Source organism: Antrostomus carolinensis, unplaced genomic scaffold (genome assembly GCF_000700745.2).
Source record: "Antrostomus carolinensis isolate BGI_N321 unplaced genomic scaffold, ASM70074v2 scaffold7074, whole genome shotgun sequence".
NCBI lineage: Eukaryota > Metazoa > Chordata > Aves > Caprimulgiformes > Caprimulgidae > Antrostomus > Antrostomus carolinensis.
Window position 1 is genome coordinate 84,090 of NW_010310024.1, and position 11,455 is coordinate 95,544.

General features: G+C 32.9%; 1 protein-coding gene across 1 annotated transcript in view; it reads right to left on the reverse strand.

Annotated features, from left to right (window-relative positions):
• The window catches only part of LOC104523619 (dystrophin-like), a gene marked incomplete at both ends in the record, with an annotated part of 69,382 nt that extends 64,772 nt beyond the window's left edge, over positions 1–4,610 (reverse strand). The window contains one exon of the mRNA XM_010166266.1: positions 4,421–4,610. Coding sequence (XP_010164568.1) covers positions 4,421–4,610 — 190 coding nt within the window. The remainder of the gene's footprint in view (positions 1–4,420) is intronic.
• Between the last annotated feature and the right edge of the window lie 6,845 nt (positions 4,611–11,455).

An 11,455-nucleotide genomic window follows, 5' to 3' on the forward strand; every position in this document is an offset into this window, starting at 1 on the left:
CTAATGGTTTCTGAACATGAAAAGCAAAAGAAACACTTAAGAATGTGAGATTTTCCTAGACAAGTAACTTCTGCTATATAAAACACTTTACGCACAGCAACACATTATTTTCCCAGTTGTTTTAAAAAATAAATTAAAGCTTGAGAGTGTAAAGCAGAAAACTGTTGAATCACTAAAGACAAGATAAACATCTTTAGTGACAAGGATATAAAGCTACTAAACTCAGAAATTTAGCATTTTCATTATTTGTGTAGAGAATTCTTTATCAAAACACTGCTTTATACCTATTGCCTAAAAATATCAGATTAAAACACAATCATAACATTTCAGGATTCCTAATGACTATTTTCACATTATCCAAGTCCATGCAATTGCATAAATAACAAGACAAAGACAGTAGATCTAAGTCTATATGTCACATTTAATAATAAATTCTATGAACTCTATAAACCTCAGTAGTAAAAGTTTCTTTCAAAAGACTCATGATACAGTGATCTTTAATCAGAAACTACCATTTTGTTTTACCTCCTAGGGTCTGGATTCAGTCTGGCTGATGAGAGGAAAAAAATCATAAAAATGACTTCAAGTGTAAAAGTCAATTGGAAAACTGTAATCCTGGCTGAAAGCATTCAGGATCTTTCCTGTGCTGGGGCAGGGCTTGTGGTTATGCTACATATACTGAATGTTAAAAAACAAATTAGGGACATAAACTATATTTGAATGTGTTTGGTTTTATACATGCACAATTTACATAGCAAATTGCTTGGGATACAAGTAATTCCCTGATGTGTTTTATAGGGTGAGGGCATTTCTGGCTCCCACTACAGAGTCCAAAACAAAGGTTTATCACTCTTTATGTTTTATGGTGCTGATGATATGGACTAGTGAGGAATAACCCCTTTCCACAAAGTACAAAAATGCCTATTTCTGAGATTTCAGTGACTTATTAAATCTCCTTTTTGTTTGAATCTTTTATATGCATAAGTGATGCAAAAACAGCCACACTTTTGTCATGTTCTTCCTTTCCATCCTTATGTATCAAAGTGAATTGTGAGAGAGAACTCTTAACTGGAAGAATCAATGCAGCAATAACTGAGGAACAGATGAAAAGCCATATTCTCTTTCCTTGCCATTCACCTGACATCAGTAAAATTGTTCTATTGACAAAACTGTGCTTTAAGAAGTAAAAGTCCTTAATATTTGCTCCATTATCCAGTTCTGTAGTAATGTAGATGGGCAATAATTGCACCACTACCAGGAAACTGTACCTATTTGGACAGAAAGCTCGTACAGTGTAGACTATTGATATGGAGTACTGTGTTATGACTATTGCAAATATTACCCACCTTAATGAATTAATTTTACAGCTAAGCACTCTCAGACTATTGTATAAATTTACTTTTTTTTTTGCTTTTGAATAATTTCCTTATGTCATTAAAATTATTTATTTTTAATGAGAAGTTTTATATAAGAAAATCCATAACATAGTATCTGACTTTGTAAACTGTAGAACAGTTCATAAACATGGATGTGGCTTTTTGCTTATAGCTTGCCCCAGTGCCAGAGGAGGATCAAGGGCATATTTAACTTTCTAGTGTACCTGTAGCCACAGCCTCCACTAATTTATTCCTGTACTTTGTTTGCAATTGACTTTTACTGTCATTTTCCATTCACTTCATATGAAACTCTCATATAGTGGAGAAACAGAAGTTTATGTAAGTTTGTGTTTTTGTCTGCACATACATCCCTCCAGTAATGGTGAATTGCTACAAAAGCACCATCTATCATTTGGGAATAAAGCAAAGTCTCCAGAAAAAAACTGCAGTCACTACAACAGCTTCACACACGTTAACACATTGTATTGCTGAGTAAACAAATGCACTGCTTGGTTCAAATAATTCATAGTTAACTTTCCTGAACCTAAAACATTTGCTGTTACTGAAATCCTGATTCTAATAAGAGAATTGACTAAAAATTATGCTCTAATTACTACAAACGTACTCTAGTAAAAAGATATATTCTTTTAAATGAATTATAGTTGATGACTGTGTCTCAAATCCATTATAATTTAGTGAAACAGAAGATGCAAATCTTGAACAGCCACTTCACTGTGATTCGTAAGAAATTCCAGAAAAAAAAAAAAAAAAAGGTGTTTCACATTTAAAATTTCTTTTCAAAGCCTCATTCTGTTTACTTAAAGAGAACTTTCCTTATTCCAGTAGAAACATGAAACTTTTATTCTACTTGAGGAAGAAAAAAAAAGGAAAAATAAAAAAGATATATTTCTACCAGATTTTGGAAAGAAAGCCATCAGACACCCCTCAGGAGAAGGGCATTTGAAAATCTCCTTGTCCTTGTTATATTATAATATTTCTTTTGGAGGCTTAAAAATGATATAATGATGCTGACTCCAACAGTGACAGGCACAGGAAGAAAACCACGTCAATCTACATAGAGACAGATCAGTATGTAGATGCAAATGAAAAAAGCCCACAACAAACCACATTATCAAAATATTTCCTCCTGCAATCATCTACTCTAACTAAAGCCTAAAGTTATTGTGCTGTTGGTGGACAGGTATGTGAATCTATTGGGAGTAAAAGACAATATAACAAACACTTCTTTGCCTCTGCATACTAATGTTTCATCCTAAAATGTAAGAATTTCTTTTGTACAGTCAAGATCAGTGAACAGAACAACGTTTGTTTTCTGCAAGTGAAAGAGAGACTCAACAGTTTTTACCCTTCCTGCTTTAAAAGATTTGGTATTTAAATACCAAAAACCTGGAAAGAAGAGCTGAAAATTTAATCTTACATCTCAATTGAAATTCAGAAAAATCTTTAAAAGAAACTTACAGTTCAAAGCAATTGTTCACATGATGGATATTTTTATATACTTAATTAATTACTTACAGAGGAAAGGACTTGTATGTATTTATTTTTCTTTTCATCTATAGCTCTCTATAGTTCTTATGTAGAAACTAAAAAAACCTAAGATACTAGTTGAAAAGATAACTAGATCTACAAAGTGCCATTATAGTTAAAAATTAAGCATTTGACCCATATTTTTATGTATCTCTATTTTGCCAAATAATCAATTTTTCAATGATCACATGAAAAATAACTTCTGCAAATACTTAATAATTCAGTTGTTTTGGCACCATTACAACCAAAACCCAAATTGGAGAATATAAAAAGATATCCTATATTGAATATTAACCACTCAGTCTAAAACTATCTTCCATTCACATCTGCTCTCCAGGATCATGCAACTGAATTCAGAAACACATGATGACTTAAGGTATATTACTATAAAATCAAATTAGACTAAAGATGGATCACTATTAAATATGTAGTGCAGACTTTGCAACAAACATAGATTTCAGAGTATAATATAATGGAATTTAGCAGCAGTTCAGTCAAATAGTTAAAATCATGTATTAATACAGTAGTGCCAAAAGAAGGTAGCAGCATTTCCATCCAATGTACTTACACAACATACTCACTTATAACCAAAATTTTTCACAGTATGTTTTTTACAAATAAAGGTATAGAGCTTGCAGTGCCTGTAATTTCCAGTTTTGAATTTTTTGTCAACATGATTATCAAGGAATATTGGAAGAATATTGCCTTCCAAATGGGCAACCAACCTCATATATAAGAAATCTAAGACCTCACAGAGACATATGTGTATTCCTCTCAAAAATGGTAGTGAAGAAAACACAATAAAAGTATAACAGTATTTCAACAGCACCATCTCAACTAATTATTTTTATTTCTCCTCAAGATTCTCCAGAACACAAAATACAACATTCTGTCTCTTCAAGATTTTTTGTTTCCAAGAAAACTGTCTGAAAACTGCTCAGTCATTAACTATGAAAATTTTAATCATAATCTCTTTTTATTATTGTAACAAAGCGTGTTGACAATAAGCAGCCAAACACCAAATTAACGTTTTTCATGTATTTGAAAGTAATGGAGGAACACTAATTCAGTTAAACTACAGAGATTAAACTTGATGCAATTTATATAACTTCTATAAATATCAGAAATTCTTAATAAATTCTCATGTCTGTCAAGTGCTCAATTAAAGAGTGTAGCTTGGTAGAGTAATTAATTTGTATGTGATTAAGAAAAAAAAAATCTAAATGCCCACTTCAGCATTTTACTTTCTGTACATTTTAAAGCTGTATTCCAAGATGCTTTTTCAAATGTTTTATAGGGTGAAAGATGTAAGACAGAATAAAGATGTGACTCATGTTAGATCCCTGCAAGAATTTCCAAAGTAATACTTAAAGGTTAGTAGTAGAACCAGTTCTCTTTTTCAAAACATTTTTAGTTTTGTTGAGTAGCTGCACACTGGAAGAAACCCTACCACTTTGGATACCTGACACGTCTCTAAAATGAAGCACTTGACTTACCTGCCACTGTTTCATAAGCTCCCGAACCGTTTTGGCATCCTCTAGTATCTTTTCTTTGTGTGTAGCATCCTGTAGGACATTCGCAGTCGTTTCAGCTTCAGTAAGCCAAGCAAGGAACTTTTCAAGATCCAGGTAGAATTGCTGCAACATTCTTAGGGCTGATTCCAGTGCAGCTTCACGCTCAAAAACCCTGTGGAAATGCATATAGTCAAATACAGCACTCTTAAGAAAACAAATCTTAAAGATTAAATAAAAATATAACAAAGATATACTACATATTTTTAATATGCCAATCAAGGTAAGTTTGCAGATAGATTAGCTACAGAATTTGCACTGTATATTTGGCAGGTAGAGTGAAAGTACTATATCTGAAATATGTACAATAAAAATCAAACCAAAAAAACCTCAAAACCACCTACAAATAATTCCCTGATTTGTTTAATCAAAGATTATTTTCTTATTTGCCATTCATCCTACAGTTGGAAAAACTTGTTTATTTTTAGAAATCACTAAATGACTCCTGGCCACTGCATAGTATGATGAATTTAACTATTAGTTTTTATGACTTGAAACCTTTCAAGGTTGCATCCAATGCCTTAAACTCTAATAACACTGAAGTGTGGGGTGTTTTTTGTGTTTTGCTTTGGATTTTTTTTAATACGAATGTCATAAATTACAAGAAAGATCTCTATCAGTTACATGATAAGATACGATTTTAAAATACAAAAGCTATCTTATCCTGGTTAAAGATCTAAATCACAGATTGGGAAAGTACACTAAAGGCTCCAGCAATCCTGGTGCTGAAAAAACATTAAAGCATATCTGTGTTCTATCAGCATTCAAGAGCAATGCAGGTGTCACATGTACTCCATTGATAGTTTACATAGAACTTGAGCTAAATACAGATTTAGAAATGTTAGTAGGTAAGTATGACATACCTTTCATTGACACAAGTCTGTCAAAGCTGCTTAGCTATTGTATTACATGCATATTTGTTTAATATCAGCATGAAAACTGAGTAATTTTTTAAGCTCAAAAAATATATAGTAAAGTCATTTGATAATTTGTGTTACTTCAAGAAGAATGTATGCAATTTGACACATGCCTATGTTTAGTTTACAAATCTGTGGTGATCTGGATATTTCTAGATAGATTACCTGTCTAGTTGTATAGTTTTTTAGACAGAGACTAAGATACTAGATTTTAGTAGATATAATTTTTCAAGTTAAAATTTATCATAACTTCACCAGAGGAGGTCATGAAATTCCTAAGGGCTAATCTATTTCAAATCCTGTTTCCTGTCATGAAGAGGTTTTTACTTCTTAGTAAGTGATGGTAACATCCTAAAACCTTGTACAGTAGTTGAAGTAAAAAAATAAACAAAAAATTAATTCAAATTTTGCCAACTGGCTCTGATTTAATACATTTTTTGACAAGCATATAAGTAAATTGTAGCAGAGGATAGTAAAAACAGAAAAAAAATCAGAGTACAGTTGAGAACAATAATTTCAGATTAAAAAAAAAAAAATCCTCCCTAAGGATCAAATCTTAGAAACTACCATATTTCTACCATATTTATGATCCTTTAACATTTTATTTGCTTTTCCCAACCATTTTGTGAAAAAAAAAAAGGAATTTATTCTTGGATGCTTTTTTGATTCAAAAACTGAAAAAGCTATTGAATGCCTCACTACGAAGTCACCCATCAATTTTTTAAACCTTAAAAACAAACAGGATTTTTATCTCAGATGCACCTGTTGACATCTACAAGAATTTTCCACATCATGGCACTGCTCAGCCTGTATTAGAATGTGTCCCCAGGGCCCTCTTAGGAGGAAAGCCAGACACACTTAGCTTCAGAATAGTGAATATGATCTCTTTCCCAACTTTATTCTACAAGGACATAAAACATGGCTTGTGGTTAGGCCACTCATCAAATTTAGAACAACTGCAATAAAAGAATTTGTTGTTCTTTAGTTGAACTAAAATATAATTACATAGCTATTGCATCTAAATACACTAATAATATACATTAAATAGTATAAATGTAGAAAAAAGACAATAAGAAACAGAAAATCTTTTCTCTGGAAAACACAATATTGGCCTATTTGTCACTCTTAGCTCAAAAATAGCATCACATTTATTTGATAGAACTTGGAAATAGAATAAACTTGTATAAACTAAAAATATTTTATCAAGTTCTTCAGAGCACAATTCTATTGTAAGATATGCTTTATAGCATTATTCTAATTAAGTTTTGAGCATGCAACATGATAGCTAATATCAGTGCCTTTGCTGAATCAGGTGAAAGATTTTTCACATACAGTTCCTTCAAAAGAGTAAAGGCAGATCTTTACAATTCACCTGGATTCCTATAAATACATAGTAATGATCTAATAACAGCAGGCTTAAGGCTTAAGATGACTTAAGGCTATTTGTGTATATTTATCTTTTTACATAGTATCCTGAGAAGTAGGACTCAAAGCTACATTTGTCCACTTGTATAAATACCTAGTAGATTTTTAATCTACAAAAAATAAGAACACAAGCACAAACATGAAAAATGTATTCAAAGGGAGAGCTATTAGAAATATTACTCAAAATCAAAATTTATGTTTTAGAGAAACTTCCAGACTACTTGAAAAAATTTATTATTTTATTGATCCAGGTAAAAAATGAAGTTTTAGTTATGAAGAATCTTCTGGCACTTATATTCTATGATGCACAGAAATCTTATGACACATAACACTTTCAGCTTACAGAAACGTGTTGCTTATCTATAAGCATACTAATACACTCACCAGAAAATATCTAGTACTTTTCATTTTAAACTTTGATACACATAATATGCAATAAACATTCAATTACTTTGACAGCTCTGCAACATATCAATAAGCTTCATTCTACTTGGCTTTCTAATTACTTCAAAATTATGAGTTTTAGAATAGAGAATAGAAAGTCTAAAAATGAAGAATAAAATTGAGTATCCAATCTAGCATGTGATAAGATAAATTGGACAAAATTATAGAGGAGACAAAAAATACGTATATTGGACAAGAAATTATTGCACAAAAGCAAAATAAAGATGCTTTCTTTTTGGTCTGTATCATCCAAATATGTTTAATTCCTTAGTGAGTACAAGCTGTAAGAAAAGAATATGAAGTAAGCAGAAATATATTTTAGTGTAAATAGAAAACTACACAGTAGGAACACTATAAAAAATAATGAAATATTAAAAAATAATAATACCAATATTATTTTTAATGGAACAATCTTGTTTTTCTCTGTTCTACTACGATATAAAAATAAGCAGGTATTTGTATAACCAAAAGCTTATTCATGGAAGAAATATTAAAGGTGGGATTCATCTTATTTCCATTTAGACACACAGAAGCTAGGCAACTACACTCCTGAAAAACACAGAGACAGGCATTTCTGGAATTTAATTCCTTCTCAATTGGTTGTATGCATCTGTTGAACTAGATTCAAGGTCAGAGTAAATTTTTTTCTCTTGACTACAATGGTAAGTTACCTAAAGCTTACACAATTGTAATTTTACACAAGCCTAAATTTTACACAATTAAAGGTAGGTAAGATGGTCCCCAGTCTAGTCTGGAGACTGATTTTTAGGAACTAGTGGCATCAGTGACAATGGACTGACCGACTGTAGTTGTCATATGAGCTTTGTTACTGGACAGAAATTATGTTTATCTCTTAAGAATGTGTTAGCTGATGGCTTAAATTTGAGGGAAAATGTGTACACAATGTATATAAGTGTAAACATTTATATTCACAGGAAAAAGTTTTTAAGGGTTTAAAAAAAAAAAAAAATCCATGAAAAAAGAAAGAAATCCAGCCTCTGCTATAAGATATTGCTGTGATGCCAAGAACTTTTAGAGCTAATATTTTAAAAACGTAGCTGTTTACAAATGTTTTGGAAGATAAGCAAGGGAAAACTAAGTTTTCTGAAATCTGTGTCATTTTTTAAGTTCATAAGCAAGGTACTGAATTATTTACTAAGAGTCCATACTGTGATATATGTACAAAATAAATATATACTACAAAATACAAAATCTATACAAATTAACATCTTGTTATGGAATCTAATAAGAAGAGAAAGTGCTGAAGTATGACAGTGATGGTGTCATTAAATGTATTGCAAGAGTTCTTTGTTCAACAATCCCCAGTCCCATTCAACACAAGAAATACAGTGTTTGGGGAGGCTCATGAGTGTGAATAACATTTTTTTTTTTAATAACTCTAGTATTTGCTACATAATTTGGAGTCAATCATTCACATTTTCTGAGTATCTATTCGAAGTTTTAATGTATTCACATTACAAGATAAGTTGCGAGGGTCAGTGTTTAAATAATGCTTTGAGATGCTCAGATAATAGGAAACATAATAAGCGCAGAGCATTATGTTAACGTACAATACACTGTATAAGCACAGGATACATAATATGTAAGGAAATATATTGAAGACCAAACACAGAAAATATTAATAATGGATAAACTAACAAATTTCTTTTCCACAGGTACTTAAGGAAAATAACAGTTGAGAAATTCTGCACCATTTGGTGTTCAATAGATAACTAAATCACACTTCCATCTGCAGACTCTGGTGATCTAATGTTATCACTCTGAGATGCAAAATAAAATTTTCTGGACAAAGTATCAGTAAATGGTCTTACTTCTATAGTTCTCATGCTTCTCTCTTATATAACTGTATTTTATCCTTTCTGACATTATGATTCCATACAAAAAACCCCAACCAACCAACCAACCAACCAAAAAACCCCCTTGAAAATGTCTTTTCTGGAGCCAAATATCACAGACAATTTGAACTACATGCAACTTCCTGCTAATGTTGGAAGCAGTTTGCACATTTTCATGAGGATCATATCCCTTCTGCCAGTGTGACAAAGGAACAATTGTAAAGCTTTATTGGAACACTTAATTTTTACTACTAAATAAATTTAAGCTCTTACTGGTAAGTCCTCTTAAACTGCTTTAACTTGGACTGATAATGAATCTGTCAAAAAGACAGAATAATTTAAACCTTAGATAAAGTAGGAACACAAGGAGATGTCACAGATACGAAAAGAAAATTAAATTCTTCAAATGAACATCAGATTCGTAAATGAACTATTATTGATAGAATTTTGAAATGAAAATTCAAAATAAATCATACTAATTTATTTTGGGAGTGCTGCTTAGAGGAACTTTCTTCCAGAATCTAGTGCCAGTTAAAGCCATTAATACATGCTAGTAAGTGATTAATCACTGAACCAGTCCAGAGATGAGCATTCAGCGGTAGCTGACATTCATCCACAGGCCCTTATCCTCCCATTCTTTGGTGTGCTGGTACAGAATTTTGTACTTGAAAGACAGACTTTCAGTTTTTTTCAATCATTTTGTGCTTTAGTCCCTTCCTGTAAGGACTAAGGGACAAACCTGAAGAAAATACTACCTCTAAAAAGGAAACAACAACTTTCTAGAACTCTTTGCCTGAACTTTATCATTGCTACTATGTCCCTGAAGATAGCTGATGTGGAGAACTGAAAGAAGGAAAGATTTCATTTCAGTGTTGGAAAGGTCTTTGAATAAACAAGAAAAAATGGCATTTTTGGAGCCCAATGGGAAGAAAAAGGTACTGCCCTATCAATTCAGACATATGAACAGGATTCCTACGAGTGACATATTTCTTTCTGTATTTTAGTGTGCAGTACTTCTCTCTGCTTTGCATTTATTTCTCAACAATGTGACCTACTGGCTGAAAGCTGACTCTGAGTGTCTTCAGATAAGTTGAAGAGCATCTCTGCCTTGGCTGCACTACCCAATTATGTATGATTATGTATGAATAACCAGTGAAATGTTTCTAAATTCCAGATGTAATTGTGCATACAGAGAGACTAAGTGCAACAGCTGCTGCAAAATAAATGCACAAAGGCAGTTCTCTGCTGATTCTCTTTACTTCTGCAGGAAGAAGAACAAAACCCCTCAACATCCCTGTCCTCCAACTGGAACTCAGACTATCTGTCTTGAATTGAACACAGTATTGTTCTTTTTCTGATAATCACACAGTTTCCTAAATGATGACAGTTTTCTCAGATACTAAAACTAGAACATCCTAAAGTATCTTCAGGTCACAGTAATAAGCCCATATAATTTGTCCTTTCTTAAAAATCTGTTGACACCAAGGGGGAAATATTTCAAAGAGAAGATATTCACTCTGCTAAGAAAGGTGCAATTGCTTTTTCCTGACCAGTTTTTTTTTTTAATGTAAAATTCTGCAAAACCAGAAAATATGTTGTGTTAAAAAGTATTTCTGGTGTTTATGTACTTAGGAAAATAGATGCATCAAGAGAGAGAAACTATTTCTTTTGCTATTGTTTATAGGCTGGCTTGTTTCTAGTCTTATACCTGTCATAGTCCCTCTCAAAATAGCCAGATTCTATATGAAAATAACAAAAACTCAGAGAATCACAGAACAGTAGGGGTTGGAAGGGAGCTCTGGAGATCATCTATAGTCCAACCCCAGTGCCAAAGCAGGTTCCCTATGACCGGTTGCCCAGGAAAATGTCCAGGTGGGTTTTGAACATCTCCAGAGATGGAGACTCCACAACCTCTCTGGGCAGCCTGTTCCAGTGCTCCATCACCCTTACACTAAAGAAGTTTTTCCTTAACTTTTTCTGCAACTTCCAGTGTTCCAGTTTTTGCCCATTGTCCCTTGTGCTGTCACTGGGCACTGCTGAAAAGAGCCTGGGCCCATCCATTTGCTCCCTGCACTTCAGGTATTTATAGACATTGATAAGGTCCCCTCTCAGTCTTCTCCAGGCTGAAGAATCTCAGCTCTCTCAGCCTTTCCTTATATAGGAGATGCTCCAGGCCCCTAATCATCTTTGTGGCCCTCCGCTGGACTCTCTCTAGAAGATCCCTGTCTTTCCTGAACTGGGGAGCCCAGAACTGGACTCAGTACTCCAGATGTGGCCTCACCAGAGAAGAGTAGAGGGGGAGGAGAACCTCCCTCATC